Below are 22,369 nucleotides of genomic sequence, written 5' to 3'. Positions count from 1 at the left end.
GAGTAAGGATTTGAACTTTCAGAATGAAACTTAGCCTTTTAGACCCCGTAATAGTCCTCGAGGGGGGATTTGCTCGGACGCCTGAGAATAAAGATAACCTTTAGTCTTTCGAGAGCAGTCCCCGAGTTGGGGTTCGCTCAAGTTCGGGCGACCTGGAAACTTGTTTTGAACTCAGAGTGAAGATAGCCTTAAGGCGTTGCAGATAGATCTCGGATGAGGGCTTACCCTGATTTAGATAGTACCTGGGTTAAAGTAATCAAGAGGACAGTTTTAACTCGACCCAAGGACTCAGGTAGCTCGAGGGCCATAGGGTCAGGTAAATGACCCATACTTACAATAGCAAAAATCCTCGAGATAGGGTGCCACCTCGTGGCCAAGCCCATATGAGTAGGTTTTTAGAGCTTATCTTCTTTTTGAGAGAGATCCTCGAGATAAGGTACCATCTCAAGTCTCGTAATGCTATCAATGGCTCCTTAGAGCCTATCTTCTTCTTGACAGAGAACCTTGAGATTGGGTACCATCTCAAGGCTTATAATGATGTCAATGGCTTCTTGGAGCCTATCTTCTTTTTGACAGAGGTCCTCGAGATCGGGTACAATCTTGAGGCTTGTAATGATGTCAATGGCTTCCTGGAGCCTATCTTCTTTTTAACAGAGGTCCTCGAGATCGGGTACCATCTCGAGGATTGTAATGATGTCAATGGCTTCCTGGAGCCTATCTTCTTTTTTATGGAGGTCCTCGAGATCGGGTACCATCTCGAGGCTCGTAACGATGTGGGGGTTTTTGATCCCCGAAATATCATATGGCAGCGTTAATTGCATGACATGGTTACGAAGCGACTAAGGCAATTCTGCTAGTACATCTTCCCAAAGCGAAAAATGGCTTAGTCAGCATTTTTAATTGGCCTTTGAGGTAAGCAGATAGTCGTTGCTTTTTCCATATATATGGTTGTATTCCTTCTTTTGAGGATTCCGCTATTCTGAGTAGTTATCCTCCTCTATAGAGTTTTTCTTTCCTGCGTTAGGCCCTTTACCATTTCAACTTTGAAGCCCTTACTCGAATTCCTGCTCAAATTCCCTAGTTTTACCATAGTTATGGTTACTACACCAGGGTCCGCTCGGCAGGGAGAGGGGAGTTCCGCCCTTGAAGGCTTTTTGAACCAAAATGCTCGGGGTCATTAGGAGTATGCCTCGAAGTTTATTACTTTAAACCTTGAGTCAGCGAGGAAAGATTGCAGATGGGGGGAAAGGTAGTACTGTGGGAACCTTCCCCGGATGAGAGCATCATAGATCATGGCGAGGGGTTTTTGAACATGTACACGTACCCCTTTACGTTGGGCCCCCCCTGATAGGGTTGTACTCGACTTCTGTCGAATGTACCAAGTTACCTTGGCACAGGTTCACCCGTCATTTTGGAGGATAGTGTTGATGATTAGGTTCTTTGCGGAAGAAGCAGGGCTTGAATTCGCTCTTAGTCATCTCACCAGGCTGTATCAGCCTTTTCACCATCGGGTTCTGCTGACCCTACGATGCCGATCCACCACGCCTTTCATTGTTGATGATGAAGATGATGGGGATCGGTGGTGGATAAGCCGATTCATTCAAGTACGAACTGTCGATATTTTCCCTGTAGAGTTTCTGCCATTTCTCGAGGAATGGAATTTTACATGTAAGTGATATGCTTGTGCCTTTGTAGTTTTGCTTTTGGCGTAGGAGGGTTCCATAAATGCGCCTTCCTTTCCCTTTCTGCAACAATTTCATGGACGTCATGTGAGGTCCCCGGCCTGACGGATTGGGCTCGAAAGCTGGCAACTCACTCGACTTATAATGAGCGTAAGTGGCGAGCTTTGTCTAAGGGTAGATGGGAGGCCAAACACCACGGTACGTGCTATGTGATTTGATCCTTTTTTGAAAGGCACTTTCTTTTTACGCGTACTAACCCCATCATCGTAGGCATCGGGGAGTCCTTTGAGGCGAGACCATACCCGAGGAATGAAGATTTTCTGCCACCGACTTCTCCCATCGAAGGTACTTCAAGGGATGTTCAAAACCAGGGGTCGTATACACTGAGCGATCATGCCCCAACTGGGAGCGGTTCTACCGGGGTAGATAGAGCCAGACCAGTAGATGTGCGCTTAGCTTTTGAGGAAGCTCAGCGGCTCTATTCTGAGGTGAGTTTTGGCTGTCCATGTTGATTTTATAGTTTTGTATTTTTTACTCTCTTACCGAGTTTCTCTTTCATAGGCTTTTAACAAGCCGTGGATGCGACAAATCTCTCAGGCTTCTCTTTGATGAACAAAAAAATGAGTTGTCACACTTGCGATATGAGGCGAGTCAAAGTCTAACCTACGAAAGCTACCTCGAGGAGCAGGTAATGTTTATTTCGAGAGGGCACATGTCTCTTCTTTTACCTTCTAAGGCTAATATCTAGTTTATTTCTGTTGCAGAAAAAGACGGAGGACCTGGAATGCCTTAGGAGTGAAGTTAGTCAAGCCAAGTGCGAGCGTGATGAGCTAAAGGCTCGGGTGGAAACCCATATGTCCACTAAGAAAGACGTTTTGGCCAAGGCTTCTGCCCTCGAGGTGCAATTTCGCAACGCTTGTGAAAATAGCTTGGTCCGAATGGACATGATTTCAAGGCTCGAGTCAGAGCTCCTGAAGGTGAAGGTCGAAGTCGTGGATGCTCGGACTGAAGCCGAAGTAATCTGAACTAAGGCTGATAAGAAAGTGGTTGTCTATTTGAAGGACGCTGTTGATGCTCGTGTTGAGCTAAAGGGAGCTCTCGACTAGGAGAGTAGGAATAAAGAGTATGTGAGGTGCAAATCTCGAAGGGAAACCCTCGAGGAAATACATGCCATGGGCTTCGACCTCTCGAAAGAGATAAAGCAGGAGGAGGCGGAAGAATATGGTGCTAAGCTCCTTCTGTCCGTTGCCGAAGATGGAGAGAAGGAGGCCGGTAGACCATAGTCCCTGAGGGGGACGTAGATTAGGCCCTTACTTTCTTATTTTGTGTATAGTGCTTTCAAAGAACTTTGTAAATAAAGCTTATATTCTCTCGCATACCTGTATAAAAGGAAGCTTCGTGGTTTTATTGTTCATGCATTTCCTTTTGCCTTAATATTTGTTAGTCGTTAGCCAGATTAATTGGTCTTCGAGCTAAAAGGAATCCTTAGATTCATACTATGGCCCTAGGGCTCATTAGGATGGCTCGTAGGCTCTTACACGCTTTGGTCGGTACGACCTTTTAGTATAAGCCGGCTTTTAAGCTCTTATGCTTTTTGCTCTTAGGCATATTTAGTTAACTGTTTCGGGTTCAGTCTCCAAGTCGGGTTTCGACTCGAGCTCATTTGATCCTTAAGTTTTTGAATTTAAAGCTGGCCCTTAGGCTCTTATGCGTTCGGTGGATACGACCTTTTATATGGGCTAGCGACAGTGATTCTTACGCATTAGGTCGGTATGACCTCTAGTGTGGGCTGGCGATAGTGGCTCTTACACATTTGGTCGGTACGACCTTTTATATGGGCTGGCGGCAGTAGCTCTTACGCATTGGGTCGGTATGACCTTTAGTATGGGCTAGTGATAGTGGATCTTACGCATTGGGTCGGAGCGACCTCTAGTATGGGCTGGCAATAGTGGCTCTTATGCATTGGGGCGGTACAACCTCTAGTAGGCTTTATTTTTCCCTCAAGGACTTTTGAAATTGTGTTTTCCTGACTCTTCGACGGTTTGATATAAACCTCAATTGTGAGTCATTATATAGCGATGATCGAGAACCTTAGGAGGTTTGGATCGGTGGCTGAGTATCTTAAAACCTATAGTTTGGAGCTGACATAGTCGAAGCTCTTTTGCCTATATCGAGGGTAACCTGTTTAACCGGTTCTTTTCAAAGTATTTTCGAAGTAATTGAATGCTTGTGATTTTATAGTGATGGGCGGGTGTCCCCGAGTCACGTTAGTTTGGCTGGTATAGCCTTGTGACCGTAGTTATTGCGTTTGGCCGGAGCCTTTCAGTTCACAAGTAAAGTAGTTTCGGCATCTATATCGAGGGTATGCCTTTTTAGGGTCTTACAAGTTTGATATATAGCCTTAACTTTAAGATCAGGATTATGCCTTTTATAAGGTCTTACAAATTTTACATGCCTTTGAGGTCTTATAGTTTTGATTACTTGGCACAAGTATGGTTTATGCCTTGCTTGAGGTCTTACAGTTTTGGTCACTTGGTACAAGTTTGGTTCATTCCATGCTTGAGGTCTTACAGATATTGCCGTTGCATTATATAGGTCTTACGAGACCAAGGTTTCCCGCATATGGTCTTATGGCCTCAGGTTTTGATAAGTTGATGGGGTTGGCGATTGGCGGAAGTCCCCAAGTCATCGAGAGTTTCTTAGCTTGGGAGCCATTACTTGTAAACTTGGTATTGCCTCATTGAGGGCTTACAATTTTGGAGTTTCCGACCCAGAGGTCATGTGGCCTTGAGTTTTCGACACTAGTCCTCGAGTGTTTGGGGAGTTTTTGGATCTGGAGCCGTTTTGTGATCTTGATGTTGCCTCATTGCGGGCTTACGAGTTTGAAGCTCTGACCCGGGGTTCACATGGCTTCGAGTTGTTGATGCTAGTCCCCGAGTGTTCGAGACATTTTTGGCTCTAGAGTCGTCTTTGCAAAAATACTGAGCCTCTTTGAAGCGTGAAATGCTTTGGAAAGTAATCTTTGATTACTTGATACAAGTATACACGTTTTCACTGTTAAGGGCTCATTTATTCTATACGGACACGGTTCGTTTGACCGTTTGGTCCAGTATATTATTTTCCTATCGAGACCCTGTTCAGTACATCTTGGCTTCTCTGAGGAGACGACCTTCTGGGGGGATTCCCCCAAGTATTCGAGGTTGATTGAAAAGGAAGCCTTGGATACTTGTTGAGTCTTCCTTAGGTAGCATATAGATGTTGCCTCATTAAAAACCTTGCCAGTAAAACCTTTCTTGGGATAAAAACCCGATCGAAGGAAAAGAGTGCAACGTATGCTTTTGGAACCTAATGCCTTCGAGTTGGAAAGCATTTCGGCCATGTTGATTGGATACCTGCATTCAGGTTAGCATAAAATGTAACTGAAAAATGGAGATGACCATACCTTAGTGCTGACGGCGCTTCGGACCTCGATGTCATTCGATCGTTTGTTATGAGGAATTGGTATAGTCCTTCGTTTTGTTTAGTCAGCCGTAGCCGAGAATGTAGCTTGTTATCGTTATCTTACTATTTGCTTATCCTTCGGCTCCTTCGATGGTGGAGGTGTTGACATTTGTGCCACATCGTGCACCGCGAACATCTCTTTTGCCGCATGTTGTTCCCCATAGATGGTTTTTACCCCATTCTTTGTCGAAAATTTCATCATTTGATGAAAGGTGGATGGTATTGCTCTCATGCAGTGTATCCATGGCCTCCCGAACAAGACGTTGTATCTCATCTCTCCTTCGATGACATGGAATTTGGCATTTTGAGTTGTGCCGGTCATGTTGACTGGGAGGGTGATTTTCCCTTTCGTTGTTTCGCTTGCCATGTTGAATCCGTTGAGGACTCGAGAGGCGGGCACGATTTGGTCAAGAAGTCTGAGCTGCTCTACCACCCTCGACTTGATAATATTAGTCGAGCTACCTGGATCCACAAGTACATGTTTAATTTGAAATGTATTTACAAGGAAAAAGATTGCCAGTGCATCGTTGTGAGGTTGAGACAAGGTCTTGATGTTCTCATCGCTGAATGTGAGAGCATCCTCGAGTATGTAACCCCGAGTTCGCTTTTCTCTGGTGATGGATATTTTTGTTCTTCTGATCATGGGTTTTTGTGGAGCATCGATGCCTCATAAGATCATATGGATGACATATTGTGGCTCATGTATTTCATTCTTCTTGGTCACCTCTCTTTCCCGAAACTGAGTTTTGGCCCGGTCGCTAAGGAATTCTCGGAGGTGACCTTTGCTGAGTAGTCGAGCTACTTCTTCCCAGAGTTATCAGCAATCCTCGGGCTTGTGGCCGTGTGTGTTGTGAAATTCACACACTAAGTTATGGTTTCTTTGCAAAGGATTTAATTGTACAGGCCTTGGCCACTTGGTGTCTTGGATTTTATTGATGGTGAATACAATGTCTGAAACATCAATGTTGAAGTTGTATTCCGACAAGCGAGGTGCCTTCGTTGGCCCTGTGTGTCTATCGAAGCCAACTCTGCTGACATGTCCCTGAGGGTTCTGGTCTCGATCCATCCTTCGGTCATTGCGGGGTATGTTGTGCCTCGGGGCGTTTCTTCTATCTTCAGTGTATGGTTGCTATCTCTCTTTATTCGGCTTTGACTCCTTTGTCGGAAGCCTTCTAGGATATACCGAGCCCGAGGGGGCTCCTAGTTGGTCGTTTTCGACCATGATCTTTGATTGGTATCGGTTGTGGACGTTTGACCAAGTCACAGCGGGATACTCGACTAAATTCTGCTTTAGTTGCTTCAAAGCAACCGAGCTTCGCTCGTTCAAACCTTGAGTGAAGGCCTGCACCGCCCAGTCGTCGGAGACCGGTGGTAGTTCCATTCGTTCCATTTAAAAGCGAGACACGAACTCTCGTAGCATCTCCTTCTCTCTTTGCTTAATTTTGACGACGTCGGATTTCCTTGTAGCTACCTTGATGGCACCGGCATGTTCATTTATGAAAGAATCTGCCAGCATGGCAAACGAGTCTATAGAGTTAGGAGCTAGGTTGTGATACCACATCATGACCTCTTTCGAGAGTGTTTCCCTAACTTCTTTAGCAGGACGGATTCGATATCATCGTCCCTCAGGTCATTGACCTTCACCACACAAGTGTAAGCAGTAACGTGCTCGTTGGGGTTCGAGGTTCCGTTGTACTTCAGAAGGTAGGGCATTCTGAACTTCTTTGGAATGGGTTTTGAGGCCGTTTCCTATGGGAACGACTTTTGCACAAACTTCTTCGAATCTACACCTTTCAGAATCAGGGGTGCGCCCAAAATTTGATCGACCCTAGAATTGTAGGTCTCAACCTTCTTATCGTTGGCTTCTATCTTTTTCTCGCCCAACTCGATCCTCTTTGTGAGGTCCTCGAGTATCTTTATGATGGCGGGGTCGGCTGCCGACCCGTTGTTGCTTGTTCTTTCTGGTACCTGGTCGGCTCAGGGAGCCATTTTCGGAGCTACCATGCTGGGAGTCTTTTGGTGGCTTTGAAGCTGAGCAATCGCCAGCTGTTGTGCCTATAATATTTCAAAAATAACGTGAAGGCTAACCTTATGTTCTTCCCTGGCTGGGGTTTTCTGAGCATCTTGTTGGTCTCTTTGGTGTACGCTCCTGTTAGTGTGGGAGCTTATATCCACGTGTTGGGCGTCGCATGAGACCACATCTGTGGGGATTGGCTCTAGTGCATCCCCAAGGTTTAGTGGTGGTGCGCCAATACCTGGAACACCTACACCATTCTCTTCGTGGTCCTCAGGACCGTTGTTGTCATATGCATTCACTGAGTTAGACATTTTGACCTGAAATCAAAGATCTTGGATAAGAAAAAGCGTGAAAGATAACTTGCATTATGGAGTGAACCAGCAAGAAAATAATCACTATTATTTTTGGCCCCACGGTGGGCGCCAAACTGTTTACCTTGAAAATGGTAATTACAATTAGATTTAATTTTGTGGTTCTAAAAATGCGTAATCTATTTTTATGCTAGTTGTTTAGGTGATAGATGCTAAGTAAGAGATTAGGAAATGAGATAAGAGCTTGAAAACAAGGTGATAACCAAACCGAATGAATGATAATCGGGGCCTCGGGCTTGCTTATTCGGGGCCTCGAGGTCGAGTCCGATTGCCTGCCGAGGGTAGTTGATGGATGACTAACAGTTATAATAAAATCAATAACGGCTCTTTATGGCCAATAATAAGCAATAAATGAAGAACAAGAAATAGAACACACTGAATATAAGGAATAAATGCAAGTAGTGAGATCAAGAAAATATGTTAGAGAGCAGAGAGAATGTTCTTGTGTATTCAATATTGAGCATCAAGTTCCCTACAAAATGACAAGGATCCCCTTTATATATGAGAGGGGATTCCAGCATAGTACAAATACATTTATTACCAAGATACATGGTTGATATAATTAATTAATGCCACGGTATGAGCTTGAGCTAGCCAAATAGACTAGGTCAGCTTTTAGTCATATATCTTGGGAACTTCCCACTCTTTCACCATAATTATCGATCTGCATTGCCCCGAGGTTGGACGTCGGTAGCCCCTCGGGTGTGAATCTCGACCATAGCCTCGAACTTTTGGAAACATGTTTACGAAGCGTCGTATGACCGAAAATTGGACCCTCCGATTTTATCGTATACAATGATTTTATTATTTTATTGCTTTATGTGGATGACATGCTTATTGTTGGCAAGAATCAATCCAGAATTGCAGTCCTTAAGTAGCAATTGAGCAAATCGTTTGCGATGAAGGACTTGGGGCCATCAAAGAAAATCTTGGGCATTCAAATCCACCGACACAGAGATAGAAAAGAGCTATTTTTGTCCCAAAAGCAATACATTGAGAAGGTACTCAAGAGATTCAATATGATAGATGCAAAAGTGGTTAGTACTCCTCTAGCTAAACACTTCAAATTATGTATTAGTCAGAGTCCATCTACTGATGGAGAGAAAAAGGACATGTCTTGTATTCCTTACTCTTCTGCCGTTGGTAGCTTGATGTAAACTATGGTTTGCAATGGACCAGATATTGCACATGCCGTTGGTACTGTTAGTAGATTCCTTTCTAATCCTAGAAAAGAACATTGGGATGCAGTAAAATAGATATTAAGGTATTTGAAAGGTACTGCAGATTTGAAGTTGTGCTTTGGCAATGGCAAGTCTGAACTTGTTTGTTACACAGACTTTGATTTATAATGCAATAATGAAAATTCAAGATCTACTTCTAGTTATTTGATCACTTTTTCAGGGGGAGCTGTTTCTTGGCAATCTAGACTACAGAAGTGCATAGGTCTATCCACCACATAAGCTGAATATATTGCTGTCACAGAAGGTGCCAAAGAATTATTATGGATGAAGGAGTTTATTAATGATCTTAGCTTTGAGCAGCCAAGGTACATCTTATTTTGTGATAATCAGAGTGCTATCTGTCTCACCAAGCACTCCACTTTTCATTCTAAGACCAAACATATAAATAGAAAGTATCATAGGATAAGAATGGTTGTGGAAGAGAAATTATTTGAGGTTGAGAAGATACACACTGATGAAAATCCTTCGGATGTGCTGACAAAGGCGGTGGTTGTAGATAAACATGAATTTTGCAGAAAATTGGCAACCATGAAACCTGTCAATAGTTCCTCTACTTGAAGATACATTTGGCTCCTTGGCTGGAGGGGGAGTTTATTGGGTAGATGCCCATGTTTTCCAGCCAAAGGCCCAATGGCCTAATCCTATTCTCTTTTGGTTTCCATTCCTATTTGGAATTGGATTCAGTGTTTGTTCCTATTTAAAGTTGGTTTTGGCTTTAAAGGCAAGCACCACTCATGATCTATAAATATGACCACATTGAAGAATTATTCTATGCTCATTGATACAGGTCTTTGAAAGTCTTAATCACATAAGAGTGATTTTTGAGAGAGCTTTCATCAAGAGAGAAGAGAGAAGAAAAGCATTTGTGTTGCTGCAGATTCTTATTCCGACCAGACAACTTTAAATCACTTTTTCTGATTCATTAATCGTTTAATTGGACTGAAATTTTGTCTAACTATTTGTAACATCTTGGTGTTTGATTTGAACGGTGGAGATTGGATTTGAAGGCTTTTAACATCTAATTTTGAGCCTCGAACAACAGCTTCGTTTTTGTGGATTCTCCTCTTTCTTCAATTGATTAGTTGTTGCTCTTGTTGCTATTGTTGCTCCGTATTTGACACTTGTTGTGTAGCCAATTTGGAGAACTTTTGTAACCCTCTTATTATTATAGTGGAGCTTTTTTGGATCTTTGTAATTCCGTGGTTTTTACCTTCGATTTGAAGGGTTTTTCACGTTAAAATTCGGTGTTCTTTATCTTCTTTATTTTGGGGTTTGCCTCTTCCTCGACATATCAGTCATGACCCAAAATCCAACTAGTCATGATGACACCTAACTCAACTGACTAGGTAAGAGAAATAACACTAAACACAATTCAAATAAGAATAATATGAATCAATAAGTGAAATAACTGAATCTCTATATAATAACCCAAGGATTGGTAGTACAAGTCACGAGCCACTAAGACTTAATCAGATTTACAAGCTGGTACGAAGTAATACAACATCTGTTTGGATTATACATAAATAGAATTCAAATCTAAAGCTACCAAGGACAAGTGGTAGACATAACCAGAATGCAGGTACATCTTCAACGTCGGCTTCCCCCATACACAGCAATGTCAGCTCCAAAATCTGCACGCAAGCTGCAGAAGTATAGTATTAGTACAACCGACCACATGTACTCAATAAGTAACAAACCTAACCTTAGGTTGAAAGCAGTGATGAACTCCGAAAATACTTACAATCACTTGTACAAGTTCATAAAATTCCAAAAAGTATAGAACATATATATGATCAAATCAGGAAAACACAAATAAAACCACCTTGGTGCTCATAATTCGTTTTAATGTGTTTTGCTCGGTCGACAATCCATCATATAAGGAAGATATGCAAGTAAATTAGGTAAAAAGTCAAGAAAATTACAAATAATGATGATATGCAATAACCAAATATCAATCTGTGTGCGCAACCCTATCCCAATAGAAATCACATCATCGCTCTTCTGCCCAGATCATGAACCAAACCAATAACCAGCTCTCCCAGAAGTCACATCAACTTCGGTTTCTCATAATCTACGTGTGTGCCATCAAGAGAGAAACATGAGAGGGTGATCCTAGGGGGATGGATCCATATCCGCACGCATGCACGACCAATTCAACGTGCAATCAGCCCACATGGTTAGAGGCTCAATATCATAATCTGCCTGGCATGGTCACAAGCTATATCATAATCTGTCCGGCGTGGTCACGGGGATAGCAACACAATTCCCCTGGCACAGTGACAGGCATAACAACACATACAATCCGGCGTAGTTATATGCATAACAACACAATCCTCCCACGCATGGTCACAAGCATAATAACACAATCCGTCCGGCGTGGTCACAAGCATCTAGTCCAAATCATATTATACAAAAGCAGATATACGATTATACATGTATATGGTGAATGAATATCAAATTTCATGCTCCTGGAGTAGTATAAATGCATGCTAAAGTGTAGGAATGTGCAAAGTGTGCTATCATAGCTCAAATCGATAATTTCATCACATAATAACAATTATCATGTTTATTCAGGGAATTAACCTCTATGTAACCTCAAACATGGGTCAAATAGTTCACAACAAGGTTACAAATATGAGAAACATCATAGCTTAAAGATTAACAGTCAATTCTAGGCAAATCATAGCCTAAGCACTACCTCGAATACTGATAAATACCCCGGTGCTCGCACATGGGCTCAACCCCACATATATGCACACCTATAGCACGTAACTATCATAAATAATTGAGGCAACTAGCGCCTTAACTAAGTTTAGATAAGATACTTACCTCAAACAAGCCAAATCAAATGCCAAGAAAGCCAAACAATACTCTACAATCTTCATCCCATGCAAATCAACCTCTGAACGGTTCAAAACTAGCTAAAAGCAATAGAATCATCAAATAATGCCATGGAAAACAAACCCAAACGAAAAAGGTCGAATCTTTAATCAAAAGTCTAAAGTCAACCAAAAGGTCAACCCCGGGCCCGCACCTTGAAACCAAAAAAAATCACAAATTTTAGTATCCCATTCAATTACGAGTCCAACTATACTAATTTCACTCAAATCCGACTCTAAATCGATGTTCAGAACTCAATTATTCACTTTAAAAAAGTTTAGACAAAAACTCCCAGTTTCTCTTCTAAAATTATCAATCAAATGCCAAAATTGAAGATAGAATCATAAAATATAATCAAATCCGAGTAGATAGTACTTACTCCAATCCATGTGGTGAAAATCCTTTTCAAAATTGCCCAAATCCGAACTCTCAAACTCAAAATGTGATAAAATAATTCAAAGGTCCGATATGGAGTACTTATATGCACTGTCAGTGGTACCCTACACAATCCCCGTCAATAACCTCATGATTGCGATTCTAAAATTGTCCAGCACAGCTTTTACTTTTCGTGATCACGGTCATTTTCCCGCGATCGCGATGAACAAATTCCATTAACCCTTTGCAAATACTTCCCAGACAATCTGTAGTGTTTTAGCCATAACTTTTTGTACATAACTCCAAATAACAAAAAGTTTAATTTTCTGAAAATTAGAAACAAAGAGCTACAACTTTTGTTTTTAGATCACCTCAAAATACGTTATAGATTGCAAAATATAAGCTCTCCAAGTCAGCTAAGTGATAGCAAGAATTTCTTCTTCGTGAACGCAATTCACATGTCCAATTTTCCCTTTTACTCTTCGTGATCACGTCCCAGAGCTTTGGGATGTACACCCCTGTAGACAAAAACCAACAGTTGAAAAAGGCCTAAAAATGATCCGAAACTACCCCGAAGCTCACCCGAGCCCCTCGGGACCCTGTCCGAACATACCAACAAGTCCCAAAATATAACATGAACCTATTCGAGGTCTCAAATCACACATAAGAACATCAAAACCCCGAATTGCACCTCAAATCAAATTTTATAAAATTTTAAACTTTTAACTTCTAAAACTCGTTCCAAATTATATCAAATCAACCCGGAATAACCTCAAATTTTGCACACAAGTTCCTAATGACATAACGAACCTATTCTAACTCTCAGAATAATAATCCTGACTTGATATCATCAAAGTCAACTTCAAAGGTCAAACTTATGAACCTTCCAAACATTTGAATTGCCAACGTTCGCTAATCATAGTGAAAATCTTCTAGAAGCCTCTAAATACAAATCCGAGCATACGTCCAAGTCCAAAATCACCATTCGGACCTAACGAAACCATCAAAAATTCGATCCGGAGTCAAATACTCAAAAATCAAATTTGATCAACTCTTCCAACTTAAAGCTTCTAAAATGAGAATTATTCTTCCAAATTGATCCAGAATCACCCAAAAATATAAACCGACGATACACACAAATCATAATACATGATACGAATCTACTCATACTCTCAAACCATCGAACAGAATGCAATGCTCAAAACGATCGGTCGGATCGTTACACATGCCTAAATGGGCTAAGTATCTCCAAGAATATCCAAAAAGTCTCATTGATAACCCTCTTAGTGGAGGACACGCCTAGTCTAGGCTATATATAATTATAATAAAATGCAGCAAGTAGAGAAGGCAATTCACATAATAAATATTAAATAATCTGAAAGCTAAAATTAATTTTGAAAACTGATCTTAAATTGATAACTGAAAGCTGAAGCTGAAAATTAGGTCTATATCTGATAACTAAAATTAAAGCGAAAAGCTTAGTCAAAGGTGATATTTGAAATTTAAATCTGAGTTACTTTTTCAGAAAATAACTTTGCACATAGTGGACCTGCGTACATGTGCATCTCGAAACACGCATGGGGTAGTATCAACCTATCTTTCCAACAAATAATTTGGCCCTGCATACGTGAACATTTGGGAAGACGTACGGGAAAGTGTCAGCCTATCTCCCCATCAAATAATTTGGCCCTGCATACATGATCATCTTGGAACATGTATGGAGAAATATTTGCCTATCTTCCCATTAAACAATCTGGCCCTGCTTACCATGAACATCTGGAAACATGTACGGGAAAATATCAACATATTTTCCCGATACCTATGTACGGGAAAATATCAACATATTTTCCATCAAATAATGGCACCTACAAGTGTGGTATAACTGTCCTTTCCTAGCCTCTGGTGACAATCATATTGGGGGGGGGGGGAGGGGGTTGCTCACTTCTCCCATTTAAATCGGAATCTGAACTTGTTAGCACCTACAAGTGTAGGGTAGTTTGCCATGGCTACTGTAGCACTCCCACTTGGGGATTTTGGCTACTTCTCTCTTTCTGAATCTTAATCAGAATCGAAATTGAAATTCTAACAATAGCAATGAATTTCACGTAATCAAGCAGTTACAACGCATAACAAAAATTTATTATTTTTTTATTTTGAATCTGAACCGAAGGTATGAGCAGTACAAGTAATTGTACACAAGCAAATAATTGCATATAAGTAAATAATCGCAACATATCATATAATTTTATCATTTTTTGTCATGGTAATTTAAAATATATGTATACATGTAATTTATTATGAAAAGTAATGCAAGCAATCATATAATTTAAGATGCACATTATAATTTATCCCTTAACTTAGGGAAAAAACCTCAACTCACCTCGAAACAATTTCACAAGTCTTCTCACAACAACCTCGCATAGCCAACTCTTTAGAATCTACAATTTAAGTAGTTGAACCCGTTAACCCAAATTATTCATTCAACCCAATTCCTTCATCAAAATCTCATTAGTTATTTAGGGATTATGATTGCTTCTAAATTTAAACTCTATCAATTGTACAATATATAGTTATAAGGTGTTGTAAAGATTTCAATTTAAATAGTAAAAGTAAACGAAAATACCTTCTTGAAGAAAGACTTATTCTTCACTTCTTGAGTTCTTGAAGATGATCTAAGGATTTTAAGATGAAATCTCGTTAGAATTTACATCGTGGAGTATAACCTAAATCGTATTAAAAACTCACCTTGAGCATTGGGGGAATGATCTTGAATTAGTATCTCCTTGAAAGGAATAAACCCTAGCTGTTTTGGGGTATTAAGAATAAGAAAGTCATGTTCCTGAAGACTTTTGTAGGCCTGGCATAATAGGCTGCCACGGTTGGAATTAGTGGCCGCGATTGGCCTGGTACCTCAGGCCTTCGTTGGATACCATATTCTATAATTTTCTGCGGTTCTCTATTATATCTGAATTTGTTCGTTATGATTGTTGGCTCGCATAGCGATTTGGTGTTAGGTTCCATCATGAATTTGGTGAAAATTTAGGTCGTCATATTTCCGTGCAGTGTATAAATATATGTGTAAAAAATCATTAAAATTGTAAATAAAAAAAAAAACTCCTTCCATATATTTCCTTTTCAATCCGTTTCAAAAAGAATGATAACTTTCTAAATTTAAAAATAATTTAATTTAAATTTACTATTTTACCGTTAATGAGAAGCTTTTATGGCCATATAAATATCTATGACTTATTTTTTTACCACAAGTTTTAAAAGTTTTATTATTCTTAAACTTTGTGCCAATTCAAACTTTATCACATAAAGTGAAACATAGGGAGTTATAATTTTGAACATATAATTTCAAAAGTGTAATGAGTTCATGGTGAGACTTAAAGGCTAAATCCGTCAAATATAAATTTTGAATCCATCTCTTTATAATAATGCACCCATTTTCTTGAAATCCTAAATACGCCTTTGTCTGATATCATAATCTTTAACAACCGGAGTATTATGATTTTCTTTTTTTGGGTTTCCTTTAAGTATTCGGCATCAAAGTTCACTAGCTTAATTAATTCGGATTCTACTAGGAAGGTCTACTAAAAGAAAAGTAAAGCACCTTATTCTAAAAATTACTATTCTCAAGGATCCAACTCGAAATTTCTCATTTACTGTAAGCGAGCGGATTCCTGCCATCCTAGTAGATGTCACAATGATCATTGTATTATTTTTGCATCATATAACAATACATATATTATTATTTGCCACACAACAATCTTTATAATTAATGAACCAAACAAACCCCTATATTAAAAAAAAAGGTGAAAGAAGTGAAAGTTTTGTTTTCTAATATTAAATTCTTTAATAATCCACAAATCAACATGTGCCGCACGCGTCCTTAACAAATTCAGAAACCAATTGACAATAGCACTTGTCCTTTGTAACCTGGAAATAAATGAGAACAATGCATTTTATTTTCGATCATCTAAATTAAAACGGAGAAGAAAAGTTTTCAATCACACAATCCCCTTGTAATTATTAAACAATTCATAAATTTTAACAACCTATTAAAACTTTTTTTGGGTAAACAATATCGGATAAGAGACGGTCTCAGAGTATATAATTGACTTTGATTTTTTCCCCTAAACGAACTTGTGTAAAATATTCATAGACATCCCTCTAAAGAAGGCATATTAAAAAATCCCTATTTTTCTCCGCGGGCGGCGCTTGGGCACCTCCCTTCCCTATAAGTGTTATTCTCTTTGCTTTCTGTCACCGCACACAACTAACAACCCAACTTGTCTAAATTCCCATTAAACAATAGGAGGAGTAGTTAACACATAAAAAGTCATTTGGAATTTCAATCATAAATGCAAATGTTTGAAGATGCTGTATGAGAGTCAAGAGATGCGAATGAGAATGGAAGTTGGAAAACAACAACCGTTTGAAAGGAAGAGTAGGAGAACAACAAGTAGAAGAAGTACGATAACTATCGTAGAAGAAGTAGATGAAGAAGAAGAAAGGCTTGAGATTGTGGATCTAAGTGGAATGTCTATGGAGTCTCTTCCCGTCAATCCATCAATCAATTTGGGAGCTATCTGCAAATTGGACCTCTCCAAAAATAATCTTCAGGTTAGTCTGAAAATATTATTTACATGTGTTTGGTGCTGTGAAAATGATTTTTTGAAAATATTCTCTCTCAGATATTTTTTTTAATAATTTTGTGGAAAGTGAAAATTATTTGATTTGGATTTTTTCTTAAATTAAAGATTGATAATATGTTAGCAAATGGGAGAGCGATTTGATGCATTTCTTGAGTAAATATGATAGTTCTAACTTCTAAGTATCTCTAGTGATGAGATAATTGTAAAAGAAAAAATTTCCACCGAATAAGTGAAGTCTAAACTTTTTTTTTCCTATAAACAAAGTGACGTCTAAATTTTTTTTCCCTGATAAATAAATACTAAAGGATGACTTATTTTCTGAAAAATATTTCTCCATACTAAACACGCCCCTTGTATCTTCCATTTTCAATTGCTTTTGGTTCCTTTTTTCTGCATGTGTTTGATTATGTTAAATTTCTTCAGTTTTTATGAGAAGAAAATAGTTATTTTTGCCTTTGTCCATTTTATATAACGAGATTACAATGAATTAGAAAGTCAACAAATAATTTTCTTTTATTAAATTGTGAATTATAAGCAATTCCGATTAATCATACTTTTAATTTGTGTATCTTTTTAAGTATGTAGTTAACGTTTGTATTGCGGAAAAAAAATAAAACCAAGGTATATTCGAAGTTCAAATGTTTTTAACTTTGATACCGTAAAATAACCGGAAAATGGCCAAAAATATCCTTGAACTATTTGAAATAGTTCAAAAATATCCTCCGTTTATTTTTGGTGCCAAAAATATCTCTGCCGTCTATGGTTTGGACCACAAATGCCCCTAAACCGTTAGTCTTGCCATTGGAGCTGACATGGTAGTCCAACTAGGTTAGATTTGCTTACATGTCCATCCATCTAAGCAATCCAACATGACAAAATTATTTTTTCGAAAAAATTATTTTTCCGATTTTTTTTATTAAAATACAAAATCAACATTTATTCCCAAAAAAGTAAAAAATATTCAGAAAAATAATTTATTTTGAATTTTTTTTATTAAAATACAAAATAAACACTTATTCCGAAAAATAGTAAAAAAAATTTCAGAAAAATTATTTATTTATTAAAATATTATATATAACATACAAAATAAATTATTTTGGAGCGTGCTTTAATATATTGTTCCAGAATTTTTTTACTTTTTTCGGAATAAGTGTTCGACCGTGAAAATTTTAAATTTCACTTAAAGTTAAATTTCAGAATTTTTGAAAATTAGAAAACTCCAAAAATTATAAGAACTTCGGATGAACCAATTGATACTTACAGTAGAGGTGTGCCTTTTGTGAAGCTATAACTGATAAGTATCTAAAAATTTAGATCAAGTTAATCATAAATTCACAAAAGAAAACAATGGAGTTTTTTTAATCAAATCATAAAGCCCAATCAAGAATAATTTTTTCGGAATTTTTTTTACTATTTTTGGAATAAGTGTTGATTTTGTATGTTAATAAAAAAATTCTGAAATAAATAGTTTTTCTGAATATTTTTTACTTTTTTCGAAATAAATGTTGATTTTGTATTTTAATAAAAAATTTCGGAAAATAGTTTTTCCGAAAAATTAGTTTTGCCATGCTAGATTGCTTAGGTGGATGACCATGTAAGCAAATCTAACCTAGTTGGACTGCCATGTCAGCTCCAATGGCAAGACTAACGGTTTAGGGGCATTTGTGGTCCAAAATATAGACGGCAGAGATATTTTTGGCACAAAAAACAAACAGAGAATATTTTTAAGCTATTTCGAATAGTTCAAGGACATTTTTGGCCCTTTTCCGTAAAATAAAATATAGAGCAAAAGACATTCAATGCTCACCTTGACCAATTTGTAGCGGAAGCTATCAATAACGTAATAATCACTTAAGGGAGGTTTGTAACCGAAAATTAGATAATATTACCACGGTGTATTTGGTTTCGAAACTTTCAAATCGACTAAATATTACTCCCTATGTTTCAATTTAGATGATACATTTCCCTTATCGAGAGTCAATTTGCCTAATTTTGAAGCTAAATTGAATTAGTTCAACTCAATATTTTAAAATTTAAATTTAAATATTTAATAACTATATAAAAAGTACTATAAGTTGTAATTTTTCTCATGTCAATATAAGAAAAAATATTTTAAAATGTTGGTCAAACTTCACACAGTAGCGAAATATGTCATTTAAATTGAAACGGAGGGAGCAGTAACTTCTAGAAAATATAAAATTGGTATGTTAGTATAATTTTTTAATATAAATTTTCATTTTAATTTGATTCGCAATTTTTGTTTTAATTAAAATCGCTCAAAAACTTCTCCGATCTGAATTGATCAAATTAAATCTTTTAGCTTTAATATTTATCTTTTACTAAAATGACGTTTTAACTATATAAAACCTGGATTGCTTTTCCAATTTATCCGTATTAAGAATTCAATGATATTTGTTCAACTTTTGATTATTAATCTAGGTTTAGTTTATTCATATTTCTAAGTATTTATTTTCAATAAGAAAATAAATCAGAAAATTAAGCTTAAATATTATCTGATTGTGACTAATTAATTACTATTGTATTGTTTAATTTTTGGTAGAGTATACCAGAATCTATAACAGCCAGACTGCTCAACTTGGTGGAGTTAGATATGCATTCAAATGAGCTCAAGTCCATTCCCAACTCTATAGGCTGTCTCTCAAAGCTCAAACTTCTCAATGTTTCTGGAAATCTCCTTCTGTCGCTCCCTAAGACTATTGAGAATTGCAGGTTAGTTATATAACAACATTATCTTTTGAGTTTCCCCATCCATTCCAATTTATGTGATAAAGATTGATTAGGAACGAAGTTTAAAAATGAAAAAAAGATTTTTGATATTTCTGAATTTCCGTGGCTATAAACATTAAAGATAAAATGGGAAGTTAAAGATTAAATTGCTATTAAATATAAAAAATATTTTTTATTTTTTGGATTATCTAAAAATAAGAGTAACATATTAATTGAGACTTGATGGAGTATCATATTTACGTGTTTTTCGAGTCATCATGCAATGTTTCATTAACTATGGTTGAAGTAACTAGCTAGGTGCTAAATATGACAGCTTATATATGCGAGTCTAATGTGTTGTTTCTATCAGTGTGGTTTTTTTAATATTATCAATGTGCTTTATGTTTATCTCATGAAGAGTCTTAAATTATTTTATGAATTTATTCCAACAAATAATTTATCGCTGGTGCCATAGGCAAAATACTATATACTCGTGACCTAATATTTTCTTCTTCCCTCTTACAGATCGTTGGAAGAGTTGATTGCCAACTTCAACATGCTTACTCATTTGCCAGACACCATTGGATTTGAGCTCATAAATCTCAAGAAGCTCTGTGTAAACTCAAATAAACTAGCATACCTTCCTTACTCTACCTCTCACTTAACCAACCTTCGTGTATTAGATGCCAGGCTAAACTGTTTGAGGTCTCTCCCCGATGATCTCGAAAACCTAATCAACCTCGAAATCCTCAATGTTAGCCAAAATTTCCAGTACCTCACAAAGCTACCCTATTCAGTAGGGTTTCTCATTTCCCTGCATGAATTAGATGTTAGCTACAACAAGATCTCAGAGTTACCGGATTCCATTGGATGTCTGAAGAAGCTCCAGAAGCTGAGTGTGGAAGGCAACCGTCTCGTTTCTCCTCCACCGGATGTGGTGGAGAAAGGAATAAATGCAGTGAAGCAATACTTGTGTGAAAAGATAAACGGATTACATGACAAGTCTCCTAAGAAGCAATCTTGGTTTGGGAAGCTAGCTAGGTGCAGCACCTTCAATGGCCCCAACATACCGAGAGATCATGATGGGGACGGGTTTGATAGTCCGAACCGTCGATCTATTGATGCAATTGCCTCTCCGAGATTTTTGGTTATGCTTTCTCCTCGTCGGCTCCTCTCTCCGAAAACCTACTTCTCGAAATAATGAAGTTATTTTGATGCAAGATGTAAACTTGCATTAATTCTTAATTTGCCAAGATTTAGCGAGTTGCAAGGGTGTGATTACGTTGCTCTTGCTTTCTTTCGAGTTTGAAATCGTGTGAGCTTGATGAAGATGTACATATATATATTGTGTCATGTATACTTTGAGATCTTGAGATTGTATATTACAGATTTTAGTAGAGTTTGCTTTTTTGATATTGGGGTTGGATCTTGTTAAAAGCTCAAGGGTTCAGGGTCCATCGGATGAGTATGTGTACGAATAGAAACACATTTGATTCTGGATAAGGATAGTTTTATTTTAAGACATTTCGCCGTTACATCTAATAATAAGTGCTCCACTGTTTTGCTTTACATCATTACATGTTCTATGCTCTTTATACCTCCTAATGTAATGAGAATTGCTTGCAATAGTATCTCTTTCTTTCTTTATATTTGTGTTGTAAACTAAGCTTGGTTAATCGCCATTTCATTCACTTAAGGTACCACGAGAGTATATCGTAATTAGGTGACAAATGGGACTTCAAAGTACAATGAGAAAGAAGATGCTGTGCGGGGAATTATGGAAAATATACAAGAACGATGATATTTACTTTTGAGTATATGATTGACTCAATGCCTAAACCGAAGAACCGTGCCGAAGAATACATAGTAACTCACAACTCTTCACATGTCACATATCATCTTCAATCTTGCTTTCGATGAAAACATAATTTCCCAACTGAATAACAATCTTACGTATGAAAAACAAGATTCAATGATTAGTCACAGAACTAAAATTTCACTACTTCAAACTAAAATATAAACGTGCAACATGTCGAGGGGTATACCGACGAAACACGTGTGATCTTCCCTCGCTTAACCTCAGATCGCCTCTAAATCCTGTACCTGACACATCAAAGGAGCGGTGTGAATCATTGACTCAGAGAGGGATTGTCACGCCCCAGGGGACCGGCGCTCAACCGAGATATCTCAGTCAAGCAAGCCTACCTGATGTCTACTGCCTCACATTGTTCATGAATGATTCAAGAATAAATGACAAGAGATAGGCAATGAGAGGATAAGAGGTACAATATCATATTTCATTACTTAAATGAGCTTCATTGATAATTACCAAAAGATTACATGTTCACATTTACAAGTGAAAACATCCGATAACTACAACAACATTTTTTAATTTGTTTTCCCCCTTTCAAAACACATCCTACAGCATATCTACGGAGCTTCTAAGTAAACAAGAGATTAATATGAAATTTTCTGGTGACAAGGCCCCAGCTATACCTCAAATTAAAATATAATGTACACGAATCAAAATGACACAAGGCCCCAATATGAAGTAGGCCCCAGTACCTGCCGGTTCGACATTAAAAAGCGGGGAGCCCGCCAAAAAGGTCGAAGTTAAATAGCAAACACCGATGTCGATCCCGACCGGACCGTAGGGACAAAAAGTCGATGAGGAAGATGATTACACAATTCCTAGATCGTTTATAGCTCCTGATGATATTGATGGCACCAAATCTACGGGCGAAGAACTGAAGCAAGTTATATTGACTGAACACCTGCCGGATCGAAAGGTATACTTGGGCATGGGGTTGACCCCTGGGCTTAGGAAAGAACTCATTAGTTTCCTTAAAATTAACATATCTTGTTTTGCCCAGTCTTATCTTGATATGATAGGGATCCCGCCGGAGATAACCACTCA

General features: G+C 38.2%; 1 protein-coding gene across 1 annotated transcript; it reads left to right on the top strand.

Moving 5' to 3' along the window:
* The first annotated feature begins 16,316 nt into the window (after positions 1–16,316).
* On the top strand, positions 16,317–21,021 carry LOC107798247 (plant intracellular Ras-group-related LRR protein 6-like). The gene is made up of 3 exons (XM_016621221.2): positions 16,317–16,693; positions 19,286–19,455; positions 19,978–21,021. The coding sequence occupies exons 1-3, from the start codon at positions 16,448–16,450 to the stop codon at positions 20,651–20,653; spliced, it is 1,092 nt and encodes a 363-aa protein (XP_016476707.1). The 5' UTR covers positions 16,317–16,447; the 3' UTR covers positions 20,654–21,021.
* Positions 21,022–22,369: the final 1,348 nt, after the last annotated feature.

Source organism: Nicotiana tabacum, chromosome 8 (genome assembly GCF_000715075.1).
Source record: "Nicotiana tabacum cultivar K326 chromosome 8, ASM71507v2, whole genome shotgun sequence".
Taxonomy (NCBI): Eukaryota; Viridiplantae; Streptophyta; class Magnoliopsida; order Solanales; family Solanaceae; genus Nicotiana; species Nicotiana tabacum.
The sequence above is the reverse complement of the archived record's forward strand: the minus strand, read 5'-3'. Positions and strand labels throughout refer to the sequence as shown.